The following is a 24,861-nucleotide window of genomic DNA, read 5'->3' as shown; positions in this document are numbered from 1 at the left end:
CATCTTCATCTGATGTTATAACCTGGTGCTTATGAAGTACCTAATATTTAATGGAGAGCAATAGAAGACAGGCGGTTGAGTTGGATCCTTGATTACTCATCTACCAACTAAGACTTGTTTTTCTTCTTTCTAAAGATTGTTCCTCCCATAAGGGAGAATTTAAAACCAGGTAAATATTTGTGTATTTATCCACAATGCATTTAATTGCAACAAGTTAGTAACCCATATACGCGCATATTTACACAACACTCTCTCACATTAACAAAAACTTAGACTCATAAATTGTCACTACAAGTGTTTCTATAGTTATTATTGGCTGAAATATGTATATTTGTATAGCGTGTATTAACATGCCCACACTCTCTCTATAGCGCATTGTGTGCGTGTGTGTACAGTACATATAATGCTCAATAATTTATCAGTATGGAAGACAAACTTTTATATGCAGCAGCCCTATTGTAAAATAAAATTTTACATTATTTGTTAAGTTAACATATCTCTGAGCAAGTTAGAGAGACACATTCATAATGTATGTGCAATAAATAATTTATCTTAAGGTGGACGAAGGGTATAATGTTAAGTGCGTATCTGATCTTGTGTTTATTTTGCGTTCTTTAGGCGTTCAACATGTGGCAGATATTCAAGTGTAAAAGATATAATGGACGGATTGTCCATCTGGTGCGACATCATCACAGGGCTGTACTGGCTATTAGACGGGAGGACATCAATGCCTGGGAAAGAAGAGCACCACTTGCACCAAAGCATGTTAAAGAACTTACAAACCTGGGGTACAAAGTATTGGTACAGCCATCAAATAGACGAGCCATCCATGAAAAGGTCTCCGTCTTAAAATTCTCTTTTATATTATGAAACCTAATATTCAGTAGAAAATAATTGAAAAAGGGAAATCCCAAGGGTGGAAAATATTTCTCTCCTCAAGCATAAGATATACAGTGCTGTATACAGTAGTGTTGGTCAGCACTGACAAAAAAAAAACTTTTATCTCATTTTGTTCCAATAAACATCTTTTATCTGGTAGCTTCTAGAACACATACAAATAATATGCAGCTGTCTGAAAATAATATATTATGCTAAAACTAGGGTTTTTAACCCGTTAAGGACCAGTGGTGTGCCTGGCACGTCATGGGGTTGAACGAGAGTAGAAAGCAAGCAACGGTGTTGCTGCAATGTCTCAATATTGAGCCATTCAGAAAACCCCAAAATGACTGCTTAAAAAGAGCTTAGGAAACGATCAACAATCTCATAAGATAAGTGGGTGTTGCTGAAATGTTTCAATATCGTCAAGGCGTCTTAATTTCTGACCTTGCTGCGTGTTTGGTTTTTTTTGTTTGTTTTGATGTGCAGTATGAATTAAGATTTCACCAGTCCCTAGGTGATTTATCAACCCAAATCTTTTGTCCGCATCTATTTAACACAAGGGGATCAGTAAATTTGCACGGTCGTTTCATGATTCCCTTAAGCTGCGACAGATCACTTTTTATAAAAAAGGCAACTGATTAGAGGGTTGTGGATAATTCTGAAACGTTGCAGCAACTGTCCATTTTGCATTAAAGTCTTACTACTTTCTTTATTGAGGATATTATTAACTAAAATAATAAGGCAGGCTATTGACCCTGCTTTATCGAACAACCCAAAATAAATGCAGAACTAGTCAGCAAACACTGCATATATATGTGTACACCAATAAGTATAATGTGGTACTCACACAGTTAAAATTCTTTCACTGCTGCTGAACCAATGTAATGCAATTCCTATAGTGAATAAATATGAATAAGGCACGCACTCCTGTTATCACCTATTTTACAAATTGCACAAACCTTTTGGGGCAGAAGCCCCTTTTGCACCTGCCCTATGAATAAATGTGTGTGTGTGTGTAATATATATATATATATATATATATATATATATATATATATATATATATATATATATATATATATGTGTGTGTGTGTGTGTCCCCTTTTAATTCACAGTACTATGTAATAAATATGAAGGGATTATATATAATGTGTATTTCTTTTACTAGTTTCACTTAGACATATTGACAAAATGCAATACCTGTAATTGTATAAAATATAGACTGATGGGTAAAGTGTATCATCCATGTTAAACTGCAAGCTGTGATCATAACACTCTTGTGATATCTCTGCAATTACAGTACATATACAGAGAGAAGGGGAACTTGCAGTGTCTTTCCTTCATCTTTCATGTCTTCTATTACTAGGAGTATATGAAAGCTGGTGGAATTATTCAAGAAGATATATCGGACGCGTCTTTGATTGTTGGAGTGAAGAGACCTCCGGAGGAGAAACTTATTCCCAAAAAGACTTATGCATTCTTTTCACATACCATTAAAGCGCAAGAGGCTAATATGTCCTTATTGGATGAAATTCTAAAGCTGGTAAGCTTAGCTACCTTTCCACTGCGTGATAAACGGCATACTGCACATATATTCTACTGTGATTCCTTCCAATGATTTTTGTTTTATTGAGTTTATCTCGTTTTGAAATACAATTGTTTTATGATAATAAAAACTGGATATTGAGAATCTTACAAAATATATCTTGAGCAGGACTATTTAATGTAATGTCTTTCCTATTAATATATAGTCATTGATCTCCAAATTATTTTAATTTATTGGTTCTGAGACTCAGAAGATTATATATATTTTTTTCTTGCATTTATTTATGGCGTATAGTCTTAAATATGGTGACTCTGATGTGCAAAATTTGCTTAGACATGTGATTGACACTTGATAGTTTGCACAAGGTTCTTCCACATAAGTATCTTTCCATGGCAATGGACAGCCTAGATGACAGTTACATACATTTATATTGTGTGTGTGTATGTGTGTGTGTGTATATATATATATATATATATATATATATATATATATATATATATATCTCAAGAACACATTGAGAAAGACGGGCTGTGATAATATAGTAAAGCATTCACAACATGGTTTAATATCTTTCTACATGGTAATAGTCAACTGACTCATGTCAAGGTGATTGAGCAAGAATGAAAATGTCGACATTGTCCATTGTGATTCCTCTTTTTCTTTTCTTTATATAGGACATTCGACTGATTGATTATGAGAAAATGGTGGATCATAAGGGAACCCGAGTAGTGGCTTTTGGACAGTGGGCTGGGGTAGCAGGTACTGTTATATTATTTAACCCCATCGTGACAAAGGCTGATTTTACTTTTTGTACCCTTCGTGACAATGGCCGTTTTAACATTTCTGCGCTGCTCGTGTTTAGCTGTAATTTTCTTCTTTCCCGTTTACTGAACCCACACACATTAGATATTGTTTTTTTCAGCACAAGAAGGGCTTTGTTAGATGACATTGTTTTGATTGTATCATATTATTTACTATTAAAAAAAGTATAAAATTCGGTGAAAAATTTAGAAAAAAATGACTGTTTCTAACTTTTAGTTAAAAAATCTTTTACACATCTATATAAGGTAATAAAAAAACCTGCTAAATAGATTCTACTATTTGTCCTGAGTTTAGAAATACCCAATGTTTTTTTTGCTTTTTTCTGCACATTATGGAGCAATAAGTACAGGTAGTGTTTTGCTATTTCAAAGCCATTTTTTCCAAATCTGGTAATTCTTCCCCCCATGTGCCATTTCGGGTATCTTTGAAGCCGGCCAATGCAATTTACCCCATCAAATCATATATGTTTGAAAACTAGACAGCCCAGGGTATTCCAAATGCTGGTATTTTAACCCTTTCCAAGCACTTATTCTACCATCAGCCTTTGTCAAACTTTATGGTAGAAATTTTTTGGCATTTGTTTTTTCACACACATTTTACTTCAGGTATAAATAAACAGGTTCTGGTATATGTCACTATCAAAAAACACCCCAATATGTGTTTAGCAACATCTCCTGAGTACAGCAATACCTCACATGAATGATTTTGCCTGGCTGTTTGGGGGCAAAAGGGCCACATTTGGGGCATGCACATTTTTCAATGTTGAACTTTGGCATTTGGGGATCCACTGCCCATGCCCTATTTGGTACATCTTTGAGCCGGGCCATTTCAGTATGCCCAATAAAGCTATATATTTTTGAAAACTAGACACACCAGGGTATTTCAAATGCTAGTATTTTAACTCTTTCCATGCACCATATCTACCACCAGTCTTTGTCAAACTTTGTGATAGTCATTTTTTTGCATTTGTTTTGTCACACACATTTTACTTCAGGTATGAATTAAAAAGTTCTCGTATATGTCACTATCACAAAACACCCCAATATGTGTTCAGCAACATCTCCTGAGCGCAGTGATACCCCACATGAATGATTTTGCCTGGCTGTTCGGGGGCAAAAGGGCCACATTTGGGGCATGCACATTTTTCAATGTTGAACTTTGGCATTTGGGGATCCACTGCCCATCCCCTATTTGGTACATCTTTGAGCCGGGCCATTTCAGTATGCCCAACAAAACCATATATTTTTGAAAACTAGACACCCCAGGGTATTTTAAATGCTGGTATTTTAACTCTTTGCATGCACACATTTTACCACCAGCATTTTTTCAAAGTTTGCAGTAGTATTTTTGTGTGTGTATTTTTCCCACACACACCTACTTTATGTATGAATTTACAGCTCCTGGTATATGCCGCTGTCACACGACACCCCAATATGTTTTCAGCAACATCTCCTGAGTACAGTGATACCCCACATGCATGGGTTTGTCATTTTTGGGGGGAACTAAAAGGCCACATTTGGTACGTGTGCATTTTTCTAATTGGAAATTAGATGTGTGGCCATCCTTCCCCCCCGTGTCAATTGGGACCTTGTTGAACCTGGCCAATTCAATTTACCCCATCAAATCATACATTTTTTAAAAGTAGACACCCCATGGGCATTTAATATGCCAGTATTTTAACTCTTTCCATGCTATAATTGTTTTAAGCTAATATGCTAATATTAGGACTTGCTCACAAAAATATATTTTTTATATATATATTTTTTTTTTGCCTTTTTTTTTTTTTTTTTTAATTTTTAAAAAAAAAAAATTCCACCTTGAAGGTTCCCCTGATAGTGACATCAGTGGGAAATTATTTTTACATTTTACTCGTTTTTTACTATTTTTTTTCTACTTATTATTAATTTTATTTTATTTTTAATTTATTTTTTCTAATCACACTGTGATTAGAAAGCTGAGCTCCATTGACTTGCATGGTTGAATGCAGTACCTATATTCAACCTGCAAGTGGAGCCAGACTTTATTGTTTTTCTTTATTGAATTTTCCCGGACCGCTGCCATCTTGCTGATGGCGAAGATCACCGGCAGCTGCGGCTGTGACCGCTCTCCGGAGCGGTCACAGTCCATCCCCAGGTAAGTGTTTGGTGTCGCTGGATGCCTCCTGATCGAGGCATTCCAGCGACACCATTTAAGTTTAAACGCTTTTAAAGCGGGCGTCCGCCGCCATACAAAGTATGGCGGATGTTGACGCCCCGGGGAGGGGCCAGAGATGGCCCCTTTGTGCCGATAATGGCGTTGCTGAATGCCTCGAGGTCGAGGCATTACACCAATGCCGTTTTGGTGCAGAAAGCGAAAATAGATCGCTTTCCGCACCCGTTTAATGACGTGCCGGTCCTGGCACATCATTTGTCGTTATCGACTTGAATTTCCGTGACGTGCCCGGACCGGCAATTGTCATCAAGGAGTTAAACAGCTTCTATGCAGCTTTGTCGCCCATTAATAACTATGTACCCAAGTAAGGTTTTTAAAGATACATATTTAATTTAGATACCTTTTCTGTAGATAGATCTTACTGTAAGAGCTGTAGAAGACTGTGATCAATTCATACCTGCAAACATTCTTAGCACCTAGGAAAAAGTGGCATCATATAATTGTTTTGAAATAAAACTTACATTGGAGTCAATTTTGCATGAGCTTCAGCACGCTTTACTGCAAGCACTTTTTCAAGCATTAGACAATGGGATGCCTCTGCTCAATGAGTTGGGTTTTCCCAACCAGCCCATTTACACAATGGAAGACTATGCCAACCTCCATAGTATCCATAAAAAGCTGCTGCTGACATCATACCCTAGCACTCTGCATTGAGGATGATGGCGGCGGCTTGGGACTCTGCCCTAGGGAAGCACCTAAGTAAAGTAAGCCTCCGTATACAAACCATCACATTTTAAATATATGTGCGAAATAAATGGCCTTTTACAATAAAATCAAATGCAATTTAATACATAGTGAATGGCAAAGGTGTCATTGTGTGTTCAGAAAGAGCTTAACATATGTTTATGTTAATAACGCAGGAATGATCAATATGTTGCATGGCTTGGGTCTACGGTTTCTTGCACTGGGACATCACACCCCATTCATGGTGAGTATTTTTTTTCCCCCAATTTATTTTGCGTATTCTATAATACTACTTCTACTACAGTATAATCCTAAAATATCTCTCTGTGAATATTCATGGCAAAACTGTATAGTTATCTTAACACTTCCCTTACGAAAAAATTACTGCAGGTTTTTCTGAAGTAATACTGCAGTTTTTTGGACATGAGAAAACTGCAATACTGCACTTTTACTGCAGTATTACTGCACATTTACTGCAGTTTTACTGCATTTGTACTTCACTGTACTGCAGTTTTACTGCAGTTATTTTTGTACGGAAGTACAAATGCAATAAAGCTACAGTACATTGAAGTACAACTGCAGGTTTGCCATATAAAAAAAAAAAAAAGTGCAGTAAATGTGCAGTAATCCCGCAATAAAACTGCAGTACAGTGAAGTACAACTGCAGTAAATGTGCAGTAATACTGCAGTAAAAGTGCAGTATTGCAGTTTTTCATGTCCAAAAAACTGCAGTATTACTTCAGAAAAACTGCAGTAATTTTTCGTAAGGGTTTCTTTATATTTTTAATATATTTGAATGTAGCTGTTTTGAACATCACACTACACTCTGGGCATAACAGAAGTTTAAAGCACACATTCTGTACCTTATGGTGTTGTACATGATTGCAGATATTATGTTCGAAGCACAAGCGGCGAGTTTATATACTACTGGACAATGTGTTCATTATATTATATGAGACAAGTGGAGTTTGAATGATACCTTTATTGGCTAATAATCTATATTTACTCAGTTAGCCAATAAAGGTATCATTCAAACTCCACTTGTCTCCTGTAATTCTACGGCTAACACGGTACCAACTCTCATCTATTATATTATATGACATGTTGTCTTGATGACGACGACTATTACTGCAATCTTATTTGCTTTCAGCACATTGGGATGGCCCATAACTACAGGAACAGCAGCCAGGCAGTGCAAGCAGTGAGGGATGCAGGCTATGAGATATCCCTCGGCTTGATGCCCAAATCCATCGGGCCGCTTACCTTCGTGTTTACCGGCACAGGGAATGTATCAAAGGTAAGAAATGTCTTTACATACGTGTTGCATATCACATATGATTAGAAGGAAGCTGTGTATGGATGTACCTCACTACCTACCCATTATCATGTTTTGTGGTTATTTGCATACCTGGGAACATTCTAAATGAGCTGGCCCTGAGACTCTTAAAATAGTAACCCTTAATAGCTCATTGTAAAGATTCTATGTAGTTACACTCTAAATGTGCCAACCAAATTGCTCTAATTGCGTCACTTGAGTTGAAGTACGGATATCAACCATAAGATACTTGTAGCAAAAGCACCAACTGTGAGTCTTGTCTATAATCACTGCAGTGATCCGCTCTAGACTGTGTGACCCTGAGAATCTGCCCCTTCACCCTGAGTCTCTCTGGGTCAAGCCCTAAGAGTTCCCAGGTATAGTTATCTTTATGGGATATGCGTTGTCACTAATGACTGCACCATAGATATGTGGAGTGCACTAAAAGTATAGATCCTGATCTAGTTGTGTGCTAAGTTGCAAATGTATAGATCAAATTATGTTCTTGCCATCTCTGTTACCAGTAGTGTGGTGTAACCTCTTGCTGTGTTAAGGGAAAGAAGATGTTTGTTGAATACAGTTTGTGTACTTGCTATTACTGCCATTGATTAGAATGCCATTTATCATTATTGTCTCCTCCTTCATTCCTTTATATCTTCCTTCCTTCTCCTTTATTACCATTATATCATTGCTAAGTACTGTGCTTTCTTTTAGGGCGCACAGGAAATAATTAACGAGCTTCCTTGTGAATTTGTGGAACCACATGAATTGAAAGAAGTATCCAAAAATGGAGGTAAACAAATTCTCATTCAAAGGTGTGAAATTGTATAATTGTTTGGAAGTACTGACTTTGAGACCTTCCTCTTAGATCTCAGGAAAGTGTACGGCACAGTTTTAAGTCGTCACCATCATCTTGTTAGGAAAACTGATGGCATACACGACCCAATAGAGTATGAGAAGAATCCTGAGCTTTACACCTCCCGTTTTAACACAGATGTGAGTATTATACACATGGGGGGGGGGGGCTTTTGCAGTCGGAATGCAGTCAGACTACGGTGTGATTGACTTCTTTACTAGCCACACTACAGTGAAGCTTGCCAAAAACCTACACCCTTCCGACCAAAGAGGCAAGTATGACAGCTCAGGTTCTTGTTCTTGGCACCCGTGAGCACTTTTATAAAGTATTTCAACACAAGTGCATGGACTTGCTCCAAGATTTGATAGAATTGTAGTAAGTAGTTCAATACAATTACCTTGATGTGGCTTAAAGAAATGTTTAAAAATTCTATTTGTTGATCATATCAAGGGATGAAAAATACAGATCCAAACACTTACATAAAAAAATAAAATAAAAAAGTTAAACATTTTCTTTCAACTCTTTCAATGATAAGGCGTTAAAATATAGCACATACCTCGCAGCATTGCATATTTCAAACCGCTAAAGGAGGACACTACATAGGGCTTTAGTGAGATGTTTGAGGCGGATTTGTGATTTTCTTCCTGAATAAATATCTTTTCTAGCAAAAAAATGTTTTGTTTTGTTTTTCTTTTCCATTTGTAATAATTAGATTGCTCCTTACACAACGTGTTTGATTAATGGAATTTACTGGGATCCACATACACCACGTTTGCTTAACAGGCAAGACGCTCAAAGGCTGTTGGCTCCTGTGAAGTCTACATCAGCAGCGATAGAAGGATGCCCAAAGCTACCACACAAGTGAGAGCAGTTTTTAATACTCTTCTACTTCTTCTTATATATTCTGTACTTTTATTTTCTTCCCAAGATTCAGTGCTTCTGGTGAAGAACCCAATGCTGCTTTATACTAACTTATATTTAGTATTGTATTTTGCCATGCTGACTGGCAATAAGTACTTCCGCCCCCTGGGCCACACAACTGGGAAACCGATCATGGGCCATCAGGCTTCCCAATGTGCAGCTGCTTAATGGCAGGTTACAAGAGAGATCTCTGATCTTCCCAGCTGGCCCATTTATACTATGGAAGGTTTTATTATAATATAATTTAAAGATCACTAGATTGCATTAAAAGACACAACTTTATGTAACAGAGCACTGGAATATGACATCATACCCATGCTCTCCTCCTGTGAGGATGGCGCCTTGCGGTGTTGCCCTGGGTCAGCACCGGAGGTAAAAACACATATGATCCATTTCCATGGCGATTGTACAGGTGTTGTGCAACTGTAACATTTACACCCACCATTGTTCTTTACAGGCTTTTAGCTATTGGTGACATTTCTGCAGACACTGGAGGATCTATAGAGTTTATGACTGAATGCACTACTATTGACATGCCTTTTTGTATGTATGATGCAGACCAGCATATCATTCATGATAGGTGAGACCCTTTTTTCAATTCTTTTTTTATTTATTTTTTTATGCACATTTTGTGCATAATATAATATCTGTTACATTTTTTTGTTTTTTTTACAGTGTTGAAGGCTGTGGTATCCTGATGTGCTCAATTGACAATTTGCCAGCTCAACTCCCAATTGAGGCAACAGAGTATTTTGGAGACTTGCTGTTTCCATATATTGAAGAAATGGTAGGATAGATTTATTTTACAAGCCTGTGCTAGATATGTTAAACATGTTTTAAAGGAAACATCAAGACACATAGAAGTAAATAATACTTCAGAACTAAAATAAAAATAACAACTTAACCAAAACGAGCAAAAATTCAAGCTAATGACCACTATGTGCTATTCATACAAAATTAAACAATTGGATAACCATGTATAATTTCCTCAAATTTTTGAAGCTGGTTATTAAGCATTAATACAAACCTTCATGTCACAGGAATAAAAAAAAAAAACACGCATAACTTCACCAAGACTGCTATTTAAAAAAGTGTTTGCCAATACAACAATCTTTAAGATACTGTGAAACAGTTTCATGTCATCACCACTAGATGTCACTACACTCAGGTTGAGTAATAAGTTTTCTCTGCGCTCACTTGTTCTGTCTATGGTGAGATGACTCAGGGTTTGTGCATGGGACAACCGAGTACCTCTCTGCATGTTGTGTGAGTTAAATCTCTTTCCTTGTGTTTGATTGGCCTCTACATTCAGACATACTATGGATTAGGTTTTTAATGCCGCATTATAATTTTAGTTAAGAGTCGGAACAGCACCTTTCAATTGAAATAAGTGTTATCTCTACTCTGTTGTCCAATTATGTGTCTATTCCATTTAGTATTGTAAATTAAGTGGACCTGTTCTGCAGCAAATAGCTAAATTTTGTATCCAATTCAATGTTTCTGATTTTGTTTTGTTTGTTACATTTAGCAGTTTAATAATCTAAGCTTTTTATTTGTACAGCTTACATCTGATGCATCCAAAGCTTTAGAGAAGGAGAGCTTTTGTCCTGTCGTACGAGATGTAAGTGCACTTAACAGCTTTTTATTGACACAATCATTCTGCTATTTGGGTTCTGCATATTGACATTGTGTAATGTGTATACATCATGTTGTGTTGTAATGCAGGCGGTGATTGCATCCAATGGTTCGTTGACTAAGAAGTATAAATATATACAGAAGCTGAGGGAGAGCAGGTACAGAAAACACAGCTACGAATGATCATTATATATATTTTCGTCTGCCTACTGCTTGCTCATTAGTTCTTTTTGCTAATGTAATTTCTGAAAGTGTCGTCTGGGGCAAACGATGGGCTCTATTTATATAAAGCGTTCCGTTTTTCTCGCCGCCTTCATGGCTTTTAGCTTGAAACAGTTCGGATGTCCTATCCCTTCTTCTAACCCGTCTCCATTTAATCCCACTAACAGCATGCGGTAGACATAGCTGCACAGATTTATTTCATTTTCTGAAACTTAATTATAGAATTTGAGAAACTGACATATTTGCTTTGATGAGCACATAACTGGCGTATCTAATAATGTTTGTTTTACTTTCCAAAGTAGTCACATGTTTGTATGAAGTTGACCTGTAAAGTTAGTTTGTGTTCATTTATAATTGCTTGTTTTTGCTTGCAGAGAGTATGCACAGTTGATGACAATGGGGACAAAGAAGAAGATCTTAGTGCTTGGATCTGGCTATGTCTCTGAGCCTGTCATAAGTTACCTTACAAGGGACCCCAGTGTTGAAATAACTGCAGGTAATGTCAATGGAAAGTTAAAACTTTTAATGGGTAGTGTCTCATAATGTTTGTTTTTGAGAGGCTTTGGAACCTTGTGTGGCAGAAAGGGAACAGGAAAGGGGTTTGCAGCTGTACTACTTAGCTTCAAGTCCTGTTCATCAAACTAAACCGCAAACAGTTTAATGTCCTGACACCCTGGTCACAGATCCATAAGAAAGATATATTTTGGAATTTGAGGGAGGGCACGTAAGTGGCATGTAAGCACTAAATTATGATGAGTACTTGGCCAAACTATCTCATGACTGTTTAACTGTGTAGAAGGTCAGTACAAGGGGAACTGTTCATCTTGGAGACCAAATGTCCACCCTTTTCAGAGGAAGCTGTAAGGACAGAAAAGCTTTAGATTGAACTACCCATTCTGCTCCTGGCATTCTCTGTAGAACGGGGTTAAAAGGTACACTTTAACAATGGAGAGACACAGTTGTCATTTTTTTTTTTTTTTTACATTAACTTTTATTCATATAGATAAAAAAACATTCAGGCATTTTAGACAATACAGAGGTCACATGATAAAGATTAGATCAAGGGATCCTAAAAATATTTCCACATTTTTAATTTCTAGTATCTGTGATCAAGGATCAAGTTGATCACTTGTCAAAGAAATACAATAACACCACCCCACTGGCCCTGGATGTCTTGAAGAATGAGGAGAAACTTTCCTCCCTGGTAAAGAAACATGACCTCGTTATCAGGTTTGTATTGCAATACATTTAAGTGAATTTTTGGGGCAGAACACAATTTAGGTAGGTTGCCTTTGCCTTTTTTATTTTTTATTTTTTTGCTTAATCTTTATACTCTTAACCTAATAGCTTCAAAATTGATCTTGATAAGAAAGCTGAATATCGCTGTATTAGCCCAAGACAAAATAAGCAAACTGCAAAGGATATTCGTTCTCGGTTGAGAATCCCCTGACAATACAACAGAATTGTGTAGAAACGCACGTTGGGCATATTTAACATCAAGTTTATTCAGATGAAGGGTGATCTTTTATTATTGAAAGCAAGCTAGACAGGACTATGATAATGAGTCTTTCTATTCCTCTGTTGATACCTAGGAGTGTACCTACCAGTCTGCTCAGCCACATCTATGCCACATGTGATATTGTTTTTAGATATATCAGTTTTGTAGGTAGGAATCCTCCCAGTTTTTATTAATTGTTTTTGTTTATGGTTTCTTTTTATATCTACTTTCAAACTAGGATTAGTTTCAAAGATTCAGTTTGTCTTTCTTATCTACCATAGTATACTAACCTTTTCTTTTATTTTTGGTATTTAGTTTGCTGCCTTACTCAGCGCATCCTTTGGTGGCAAAGAAATGTATAAAGAATAAAGTAGATCTGGTAACGGCAAGCTACATGACACCTTCCATGAAAGAGCTCCAGCAAAGGTATACCGCCTAAGTGTTTTTTTTGTTTTTTTTTGTATAATCGTGTCTAGTTTAATAGCCTCTTAAAGTGAAAATGACATTTAAATATGTCCCTTTTTTTCCCCCCTCAATTTTTCAATACCATGTCAGTAGGTAAGTAAACTCGCCTACAAATGCTTAATTTCTGCCCATTTTGCTATCTTCCTGCTGGCCGGATGAGCTTGCTAGGAATTGCTGTGCTATGCCAGGGGTCATGTACCTGCATAAGATCATACGTGTCAAATGGTCAAGGTTGGGCACTGTTTTTAGGGAGCTTGGCTGGTGGTACTTTAGTGACCATTTGTCTCTGAGCCTTCATCAGCTTGTACTTGTTTTTCCAGCTGATTAGTCCAATGTAACAAGTATTATGCTGATCTTTTGAATTGGTAGTTCAAATAGGAACTCTCACCCACTTACAACCCTAATCTCGCCCTACATTAACGTCATTCACTACCACGCAGTCCTCGCCTCCTGTTTCTCACCCCTTATCCACTTAGATTGTAAGTTCCTGAGGGAACAGGGCCCTCCATTCCTCTTGTATCTGTATGTCAATTGCTGTATTGTACTTGTCGTTATCTGTAACATTTTCTTCTTTGTACAGCGCTGTGGAATCTGTCGGCCCCCACTTTATAAATAAAGTATAATAATAATAATAATAATAATATATCTGCAGCTTTTGATGCAGCGTGCCTGTTTTATGGTATCCCCTGTTCTCCCTCTTTTCTGTTATGACTAGTGTTAACCAGCTGCTGTCTGCAAACCAAAAAGCAGACATTGAACATGTGAAAGAATCTAAAGTTTGACTGTTAAATGTCAAGTTCTCGCTGCCAATCATCCATTCTTGTGGTTGGTTGTAACTCTCTTTTATAAACTTTGTTCCTTGTTTGAGAGTACAAACAATTGGAGAAGGGAAGCACATAAGTAATGCAGCATTGAATGTACTTGCTAATTGGGAATAAATTGTGTCAGAAAATAAAGAAAAGAATCAATACAATGTGTTTGTACATCTAGGAAGAGTCCAAATTATTGGACACATTTTGCAGTAACAGTTGCCATCTGTTCTGTTTTTTTTTTTTCCTGGGACAGTCACTGCATTTGGCAGCTTGTCCTGGGAAATCAGCAGTTTTAGGAGCAGGGCCAGTTGGGGAGATCATGGATCTCCCACTAACTGGCCCAAAATTGAGGGAGCGCCATGCCTGTTCCTTTAGACCTCTCCTTCAGCGTCCCTAATACTGTGCACCACCGATCGATGCCAAGCGCCAGAATATGACCTGTGTAGAGGGCTAAAATGTACAAGTTAAACTGTGTCAGCATATAGCGTGTGTGTGTATATGAGGTGAGTGTCGGTGCATGGTGCTACAATGAGCGTGTGGGATGTCCATGTTCCTATCTCTTGCTTTCATCCACTAGGTATTCAAATGGTCAATCTCAGTAGATCACAAAAACCTCATGTAGCATTTCAAAGCAACGTATCATTAATTCCAATTTTGTAGGCCTTAATAATTGCCATTTCCAACCCCCAATATATTCACTTCCCAGTATAATTATTTTTTTGACCTAATGTATATCCTGTGGTGTAGACACGGCTCTCTGAGTGAAGCGCATCTGGATACCCAACCCACCTAAAGCTGCCTGAAATAAATGCTGTGCTGAAAATGTATCTGCCGCATCCTTAGATAGTGTTGGTGTGAGCTTGGTGATATAATCTGCACCATATTATGCTAAGTATGAGGCCTGGCCAGAGTGGCAGGAACTTTGGGACAATTTTAAGCTTTCAACAAAGTAATTGCTAGCTGTGCTGAAAAGTGTCCCTGGAAAATTTGTTTCAAGTGATGGCAACTATGGTCCGTTTTGAGAACCATGTAAGATCATTCATCTTTTCTAATTAACAGAACATAGAAATTGTGCCAAATTAAGCCATTTTAGGCCTCTTAGCCTTCTAAAGTTTATAAAACCTAATTCACGTGTTCTCCTATAGATGGTACATTAATACTACTAATGCTATATTAGAACAAATGCTTAATTTCTTATTTTATTTTGTTTGATTTAATGTATTTGTATTCCAGTTGGTTTTTGTTATTACATTTTACAGTAAAGAAGTCAAATTGAATTATTGACAACTAATTAACACACTAAATACTTGGCTAGTTTTAGGTATATACAAGTACAGAGTAGGAAATTAGGTGTACTGCAGATTATTGGGACATTTTTTTTAAGTAAATATTTTAACATTGTAATGGATAACTTTTTGGTAAAATTGTTTTTATTTTTGCATGTGTATTTGGACTAAAGAACACATTTTTTGTATCCAAAACATAAAGCTGGTGGCGATACAAAAGAATGAAGTAGAAAAACTATCGTTCACTTTTCTGTTTGCTGCATATTATAGTGCTGAAGATGCTGGAGTTACCATAGTTGGAGAAATGGGTTTGGATCCAGGTCTCGACCATATGTTGGCTATGGAATGCTTCGACAAGGCTAAAGATGTGGGTGCCAAGGTGAGTGTAACGGAACTCTGTCCAGGTCCCCCTATCTGTAACCTCAACCTCTGTGAAATACCCAATTTAGTAGGTATATAATAGGAGGATTGTGTGTATTCTTAAAGAATTTTGCAACACTTAGAAATATGCTTTTCCAGCAGAGCTTGCAAAATGGGCTATGTGTTTATTTAAAAAAAATAATAATTTTGTTTCTTTTCTGACCAGAAACTGGGGGATGCATCTAATCTAATGGGCTGTTTGGGCTTTTTAGGTGGAATCGTATATTTCCTTTTGTGGAGGTCTTCCTGCACCTGAATTTTCAGACAATCCTTTGAGGTATAAGTTTAGCTGGAGCCCATTGAGTGTCCTTCTGAATACAATTCAACCAGCAACATACCTGAAGAATGGAGAGGTAAATATTAACCAATGAAAAAGAGGAAAACAGGATAAAACAAGTCTTTTGTGAGGTAGAATCTTAGGCCATATTGATTTTCTGAATCTCAAACTTTTTACTGTGTCTTTGAATATTAAAAGTAAGGCAATAAGATATTATCACATGAACACAGATTGCTGCATGGGTTGACATCATCTTTTTATTATTATACGTGTACTTATAATGGTGTATGACTACTTGCATGTGTAATGAATGGGACTAACCTGAGGAGGTGGCAACTCCACATTACTTTTATTCTTTGCTGGTTTATTTTTAGGTGGTTAACATTGAGGCAGGTGGCTCCTTGCTTGAGTCTGTTACAGTCATGGACTGCTTCCCAGGATTGAATTTGGAAGGTTTTCCAAACAGAGACAGTACAAAGTATGCTGAACCATATGGGATCCAATCAGCCCATACTTTAATCAGAGGGACTCTGAGATATAAGGTACATATTTTAAAATACTGCGGTTACCAATAAACTGGGTTTGAAAAAAAAAAAATGCTAGATAAAAACAATTTCAAATGATGTCAAGACCTATTGAAAGAGCTATTAACATGTCGTCATGCTCTACATCCTCTCTGGTTTAGCTATGCATTATTTGTGTTGGATTAATGATCCTGGAGCTGGAAATTAATGCTTTCTAGGCCTTGCTTATAGAATTTTTAAGTAACCAGATAATTTTATTTTTTTATTATGTACGGACCTCCTATAATTAGTAGTGGGGTACATGATGTGTATATTGTGCAAAAATAAAAAAAGTGAGCAGGCAGTTTAGAAAATAAGATGACCTTATAACAGCCACATCCAACTGATTATTGTATTAGTAATGTTTGATATAAAGTTTGCCATATTTTGGAAAATCTGTCTATAGAATTTTATTTTTTTTTAAATAAACTATATTCGTTTCTAGATTAAATGAACTTGGAGTTTTATGCATTTGGTTACATACCCCCATTCCCTTGAAGATAAAGGTTTGGTCTCATAAAATTAATCTAGACATTGCTATAAGTATAGCATGAAAATTCCCTTCCTCAATGTGGTTCTAGCCAAAGGGATAGAGGCATTATCACGGAAGTATATAGGATAAACAGCTAAACTATCAATTGTGTTGTGGATTACGAACTACTCTAGCACTTGATATGGATCACAGCAGCATCATGTTCATTCACCCCTTGGATGAGCATAAGAGGTGTGATTTATGGTGTGTCCCCATGAGCTAAGAAGGCAAAGCATGAAAAACAGTCCGTTAAATGACCATTTACTTTGCACTTTAGATCTGTATTAAAAAAAAAAAACCCACAAAAAACTCCACTCTTACTAGCCCTCTATACTCCGCTTCCATGTAATTAACATTTAAACAAATGTCTAAAGGACTTGCATTGTGAAAAGCTGTAATGACCATTTCCCTTTAATGAACCTTTTAAAATCAAATTTTTACATGTTTTCTAATACAGGGTTTTGCTAAGGCAATGAGTGGCTTTGTGAAATTGGGATTAATTAATTCAGAACCTTGTCCGCTTCTGGCCATTGACGCTCCAGTGATATCTTGGGTAAGTAAAGCAGATCCCTGTGTTCTATATTGTTATTATATGGAAATGGACTATGTACCTTTTTTTTTTTTTGTAAATAAAGTGTAGTATAGAATTGGGTTCTAAAACACTTTTTTAAAGGATGATAACATCTTAAGTTTATAGGAAGCAACTTTAATTTATAGCCCTAAAGAGGAAGCGCCTTTAGGTAAACAAGTAGCTTTTACCTAATGGATGTCAGTTGGGGCATGTCGGCGACCTGGAGGGCTCCGGAGGTTTGGGTACAACCCCACACAATCCTTTATAAAAAAACCATCGTATTACAAGTGCACAATTGATTGTTGAGCAGACAAAATACATGAATAAGAATTGTATTCACTGTTGTGCAATTTTTATTTATTTTTTGTTACATGTTGGCATTCCCTTAAACAAAATTAGTTGCTGGAATGAATCGGACTATGGACAATATGCAGTTAATTTAATATTCTGATGGAATTGTTAAACTTAAAAGTGCTTTTAATTGCTTACTTTACTAATGTACAGAGAGAGCTACTGTGCCACACTTTGAATGTCCCAGCTACAACCAATCCCGACCTTCTCAAAGAAATAGTGTTCAATAAACTGGGAAAGGATGAGAGCAACTTAGAAACCGTTGAATGGTAAGAAAACTGTACCTATTCAGGGGGTGCTGCTGTCTTCATGCGACCTGGCTGGTTTACATCCTTTTGACACCACTGGAGGTCTAGTGATGATCAGGAGGATCAGCATTCTAGATTTTCTTTGAGAGAAATCCCTGTTTTAGGCAACCAGGGGGCTTGGTCCATGGACAAAGGTGAAGGACACAAGTGAAGCAGGGTGTGGCAACTTGTCTTGTCCCCATAAACAAAGGGAATAGGTTAAGGTGGGCGTTCTTAGAATCCTTCCCGCCCACAGTTCACTAAAGGAAGTGATGAAACAGGATGTGATGTCAAATGAAGGGTATGTAATATAATACCACACATGGACTCCTTCAGTTCTTTTCCCTTTTCCTCCATGGTGGATGTGGTAAGAGTCAGCTCCCAGCAGTGAGCTATTATCGGATCTGGAGGCTTAACATTGGGTGAGATTGAAGGGAATTGTTATATGTATAGAGAGAGAGATAAAAGAAGGTTGTTGTCCTGTGCGGTTTGGCTATGCGTGTGTATATGACAGGGGTGTCCAAGTTTTTTCTGCAGTGGGCCACTTGATCAGAATTGTATACATGCGAGGGCCGCACTCATTTTTCACTGTGAGAAAATATGGCCTTTAATAAAATATGCAGATTAAAATTAAGTAAATAACACAAAACCTTTACTTTTCCTCTCACTGATTTCTGGGCCTAGAAAGGTTTGTGACTGCAAATTCAGGATAATTAAAAATGAAATAGTTCTATTTATTCTAGGGATGCACCAAAATGAAAATTCTGGACCAAAACATTCACGGTTCACTTAGCCAAAACCGAAAATGACCCCCCACCTTTAAAAATAATAATTAAAACTCAAATTTTTAATAAAAGTAGGTAACACACCACAATTGGCCAAAAAAATTTGCAATATGACTTGGCATAACAGCAAATCACACTCCTATCATGCCCAGGCAACCAGTAAATGCTGGTACCTAGGCATGATGGGACTGTGATTGCTGTTATCACCAAGTCAGCCAGTACATACTGGTACAGGGTGGCTGTAAGTGATGTGTAGACCCCATACTGCTGGCAGCATCAATACACAAGGGGGGCAGCTAGCTAGGTTTCAGTATGTACTGGCTGACTTGGCATAATAGGAGTGTGATTGCTAACAGCAAGCACAGTCCCATCATGCCTAGGTACCAGCACTTACACATCCAACCAGTAAACGCTGGAACCTAGGCATGATGGGACTGTGATTGCTGTTAGCAATCATTATATATAGAAATGTTTGTGTACACATTACATTTCAATTATACTGTGTTTGCCAGTGCATATCCAATGTCTGCATGCAGGGCCAGACTGGGGACAATAAAGCATCCCTGACACTCTAAGAGTGGTGGCCGCTAATGACATAAGTATGGCCAATGGTTGGATATAAGAGGTGGCATGTTTTTATACATGTGCAGCACATGGCGTGTATGTCTAGCCGGTGGATGCGCGCTGTACTGGAGCAGCCGACCTGGTTTGAGTGGAGTGATATTGGGCAGCAGCACACCAGGCATTTGTCCAGTGTGCCAGATGGCCAGTCCGGGCCTGTCTGCAAGTCCTGCTATAGTTTAACCTAAATGTTAAAATATTGGCAGTAATGCGTTTGATCTTCTTGGAAAAATGGTAATTTTAAGTTGAAGATAGAGTTCACTTTTAGGAAATACTCAGCTAAACCTGTCGACAAGATTGAGCTCTTACTGCTTTTTAACTTTTTTTTTTTTTTTTTTTTTTTTTTATATTTATTTTCAATAAATGTGAATGTTATTTTTCATCGACAGGTTTGGACTACTAAGTGAGGAACCAGTGCCAGTAGCAGAATCTATCATCGATGCTCTTGCTAAGCACTTGGAAATCATGCTTTCATTTGGTAGGCATGATATATCATTTTAAGTGAAAATGCCACTATACTGTAGTAATAGGTGATCTGTAACATGTACTTCAGACATCTTTTTATTTTTTCTTCTTTCAAATCTCCTCTCTGATCACTTTATTTTACCAAAATGAACAACAGTTTGCTTAGGCCAGCTTGTTGGGTTAGCTGCCTCTAGATACCAGTTGGGTACCATTTTTCTGTCGCTGTGTATACATATTGCCAATGCCTTCTGCCCTTAGATCTGGGTCCAGGGCTTAGACTGCAAGGCATGGAAAGGCAGCAGAGAAGCGTTATCCATTTCTTTATTAGCATATGAATAAACATCATGACCACTCTTTCAAGTGGCCTGGTGTATTAGGAGGTAATGACTATTCCTTTAAGGCGTTTGGTCTGTGAAGGTGATGTTTACATAAAATAATAAAAAGTACAATAAATATGAAGATGGTATTAACCATATCGGTCTGAGTCCTGGCAAAAGTGAAGATTAAATGAATCAAGCCTTATCATCCTTCTCATCAGAAGCGAATAAAACCAATTCTGTAAAGCCTAATATCAACCTAAAATGTTTAGTTTCCTTCTAATTAATTTTGCTTCCATTGCTGAACTCCGCTTGATAGAGGGAGTTTCTCTAGCACAGAAAAGGACTGAATTTCTGTTACCTTATTCTTTTCTCTCTTTATTATCCAGGTCCTGGTGAAAGAGATGTGATTGTTATGAGAAATGATATTGGCATCCGACATCCCTCTGGACATCTGGAGGCCAAAAATATTAGTTTAGTAGTGTACGGCGATGTAAATGGTTACTCTGCTATGGCAAAAACTGTGGGTTATCCCACCGCCATTGCTGCAAAAATGGTGCTGGATGGTATGTATTTAATTTGTTTGCCTTCATGATAAAGCTATTTTATGTGATGAGGGTCAGGGGAATCCACAGATGGATGAGTAGAAACAAACTCTTACAGCAGGGATAATGAGCAGACTACTTGGGTTATCTCCCATTAGATTCTTATTTAGGATGACCAGACAGAAACACTTAATAAGGGAGCTTATAAAAAGATACGTAGGAAATATTGCAATGTTATCTTTCATCAGCCAGCAGTGTTCATAAATAGAAATAAAGTAATCTTTCCATTGAATCAAAATCATGAAGAGTGGCAGCAAGACTGGTGAAATGCAACATGGAGCCGCACACATTCTGAGCTTGAAGCATTTTAACTGGCCGTAGAAAAAAATGCTTCTGGGTGGGCAAAATAGATTTTAGAATCTCTTTACCAGCATGCATATCTATATCATGCTAAATCCCAATCAGAATATGAACCTATGACTATTCCTGCACTCGCAAGTGTTTCAATCTGAAATCCTAATAATCATTGTTTGCATTCAAAGCCCTGTGAAGGTTTACATTTCCAACCGAGATCCAGGACATGGAGCACAAAAAATAATTTAGTGTGGTTGTTTTATACTATATATTTTTTTTTTCTCTATTAGAATATTTTTGTGACTTTTCTCATGTATGTGTTTTTACTAATTTAATTCACACAAATCCATGCCCTTGTCATAATCCTGTGTTATTTCCTTATCTTTTAGGGGAAATTGACAGCAAGGGTCTGGTAATTCCATTGACCAAGAATATCTATGGACCAATACTTGAGCGTGTTAAGGAGGAGGGCATTATCTATAACACAAAGAGCAAATTTATACTCTAATGCGCCATGCCTAAAAAAAAAATGTATATTTCAATCCTGGAACATTCTCTTTTTTTTTTTTTCTTCATTGACAATTTATCCACTTCCCTTTTATTGCACGGTGTTCTGTCTTTGCATTTTGGAATGAACGTTTCTCACCAAATCTGTGCTCACATCACTTTTTCCTGCCTGCTCTTTTAAGACATGGATTTTTTCGCCAATCTTTGGTATCAACATGGGGGTTTATTCCCCAATTGGTTTCCCATATAAAGTGGCAATGAGGTTTTTTGGTTTGTTTTCGCGATTAAGCAAACTTTGTATTAAAAGAGAGGCTGGCACAATTGTCCTCCTCCAGACATATAGACAGTCCCTGCTCAGTGTGGAGCTGGTCTCTGACAATACAGGAGCCACCAGGGCCCATAAAGCTGTCTCAGATTATCACTTCACATTCGCATCGTCCAGTAAGTAAAATGGGCTTTATTCTCCATCTCTTAAGAGGTAGATTGTGCAAACCTTACTTTTAATAGTTTTATCACAAGCAATTGGTTACAACAAACCCCTGAAATGAGTGTTCCCAAAGAGAGAAACTAAATAATCCTATCCCAGTTGCACATATGTCTTTTCAAAATGTATAATTTATGTCTTCAGCATTTTTTTTATGTATGTATTCAGTATTTATGAAAATCTGATTTCGTCAACAAAAGATTTTGAAAACAACCAAAGCTACCAAGATTTAATCGAGCTGTTTATTCTTCAATGGAAAATGAGGCGAATGCTAAAGGCCATAGCATCCTCAGTCTTTTATGGGCAGGTCAAGAAAAGTAAAATAAGGGATTAGGCTATTGCCAGCGAACATACTTTAAGGGCACAGATTGGTTTAACTTGCTGTAAAGAGAATTTCACTAGCAGAGGGGCTTGACAGGAGATTCATTAAAGGCTGTTGCACAACATTAACTGTAGTCTCTACTTTAACCCTGAATATTTGTCATTTTATTCTATCTCCAGAAGATGTAGTCACATAAAAGCACAGACATTTTTAAAGAGCTTTTATGCCAACAACCTATGGATGCCTGCTTTTATGTCACAAAGATGCGGGTACAAGGCAAAGTTTAATGCAGTTAAGTATGGGGACATTTTTGACACTCGGCAGCACTAAGAATTACCGCTGTTGTACTAAATGCTGCGTACAAAATGTAAGTCCTGCAATAGATAGAACAGCACCGTTCAGTCCTATGTTTAGTGGGCTAAAAATCCAGAATGCATCTGTATCAATATTTTCTGGTGTGAAATGTATTATTTTGTGAATTTATAGTGCAATATCCTGGGTTGGTATAAAACCAAAACATAATCCTACATTTTCTTCCCTGGAATGTTTTTCAAAAGAAGTAGCAATCTGAAAGTAAGAAGTGCTGGTATTTCATTAAATAAATGCTATATTTTGAAAATAGTGTGTTTTTGTTTTTTATATCTTTTTTTTTTTTTTTTTTTTATAATACAGTGTGCACATTATAAGGACATGTTGCTATCGTCTGAATCTAAAAAAACCCCAAATATTATATTGGTCATCTGTGATATTTGCTTTTCCAGTAAGTGACCTTCGTGTCGTAATGGACATGTATTTAAAATGTACATAAAAGACCTTGTACCTAAAGGCAACAAAAAACGACACTAAACCTCTTATACAAGGGAACATCTGGAAACTTCATGGAAGATTACTGTGAAATAAGTTCAAATATGTGTGTGTGTTAGTACTGTGCAAACGCTTTAGCCGGGTTTAAAAAAGGGTAAAGTAAAAATTCTCATGCTGATAGCTTTAACAAAATGCAAAGTGAGTGAACAGAAGAAAAATCTAAATCAATATTTGGTGTGACCACACTTTGCCTTTAAAAACAGCATGAATTCTTCTTGGCATATCAGGGATTTTGTAGGCAAATAATTTGGTATAATTGTTTAATCCTACATCTACAGTTGCTAATGTTCATTAATTTAATATGTAGGTTGAAACACAATCTGAAATTAGCTGAAACAGAAACGGCTGTGTAGGAGGAACAAGACACACAGTATTTCATCAGCAAGGTCTCTCCCAGGCAGAGATACCAAGGCAAACAGGGGTTTCCATATATTCTGCCCAAGCACAAAGAAATGGCACTGTTGAGGACCGTAGATGCAATGGTCGACCAAGGAAACTTAGTGCAGCAGATGAAAGACCCATCATGCTTATTTCCTTTTGCTGTTGGAATTGTCAGAAAACCGTGGGATCCTGGAATTACCATCTACTGTCTGGAGAATTCTAGTCAGAAGTGATCTTTATAGAAGCCCTGCAGACAAAAAGCCATACTTCCGATGTGGAAACAAGGCCGGTTGACTCAACTATTCATGAAACACGTGCTCTGGACTGATGAGTAGAAACTTGAACTATTTGGCTGTAGCAGAAGGCAGTACCAGAATGAGTGTTTGCAGGAAATGGGGAGGTTCCTTGCTTCATTTCTGCAAATGGTGTTGGTGATTAGGTCAGAATTAAAGAGGCATGATTGTGCTCCGCTAGTTGTTTTCTATCACTCACAGCTCAACGATCTATGCCAAATACCAAAACAGCTTCAAACAACACTAAATACAGATTATAGGCTACAAAAAATATTCCCACTACTTCCTCTGCCCTCTTACAAATAAACCTCAAATCTGAAACAACTGATGCTAAGGAGCTCTTAAACAGAAAAAACTGACGAGACCAGTGGCTGCTGATCGATAATTCCAATGGGGGTTCACAATATATAAATTTTGAAAATGAAATGTACATTTACGACGTAATGTACAGGTTAAAATACACTTCCCTAAAGACCCCATTAACCATAACTGCCCCTCAATTAACCCTAAACACCTAATCAACCATTACTGCCCCTAAATTAGACCCTATCAACCATAACGGCCCCTAAATTAGACCCTAAACACACCATCAACCATAAGTGCCCCTAAATTAACCCTAAAGACCTCATCAACCATAACTGTCCCTAAATTAACCCTAAACACCCCATTGAGCCAAAAAGGGTCTTGTTTCCTATCGCACACACAATAGGCATAGGCATAGACAGGCTACATCAGGGGACAGGAGGCTTCATGGCATTTGAACCCCAAAG

The 24,861-nt window shown here is 37.3% G+C and overlaps 1 protein-coding gene across 1 annotated transcript; it reads left to right on the top strand.

The window, feature by feature from the left end:
- Positions 1 to 627: 627 nt before the first annotated feature.
- LOC149302816 (alpha-aminoadipic semialdehyde synthase, mitochondrial-like) lies at positions 628 to 21,748 on the top strand. Its single transcript, XM_089482152.1, has 23 exons — positions 628 to 837; positions 2,246 to 2,422; positions 3,100 to 3,184; positions 6,319 to 6,386; positions 7,293 to 7,439; positions 8,172 to 8,250; positions 8,326 to 8,453; positions 9,026 to 9,174; positions 9,692 to 9,814; positions 9,910 to 10,021; positions 10,796 to 10,855; positions 10,960 to 11,027; positions 11,466 to 11,587; positions 12,192 to 12,321; positions 12,905 to 13,015; positions 15,423 to 15,531; positions 15,785 to 15,925; positions 16,224 to 16,391; positions 17,402 to 17,497; positions 18,020 to 18,135; positions 19,949 to 20,037; positions 20,731 to 20,907; positions 21,630 to 21,748. Exons 1-23 carry the CDS (start codon positions 628 to 630, stop codon positions 21,746 to 21,748), a joined length of 2,784 nt encoding a protein of 927 aa, XP_089338278.1.
- Positions 21,749 to 24,861: the final 3,113 nt, after the last annotated feature.

The sequence above is a fragment of the Sceloporus occidentalis genome, unplaced genomic scaffold (genome assembly GCF_023333645.1).
Source record: "Sceloporus occidentalis isolate IW3139 unplaced genomic scaffold, rSceOcc1.0.p SCAF_17, whole genome shotgun sequence".
Lineage (NCBI taxonomy): Eukaryota > Metazoa > Chordata > Lepidosauria > Squamata > Phrynosomatidae > Sceloporus > Sceloporus occidentalis.
This window is presented reverse-complemented; position numbering and strand designations above follow the sequence as displayed.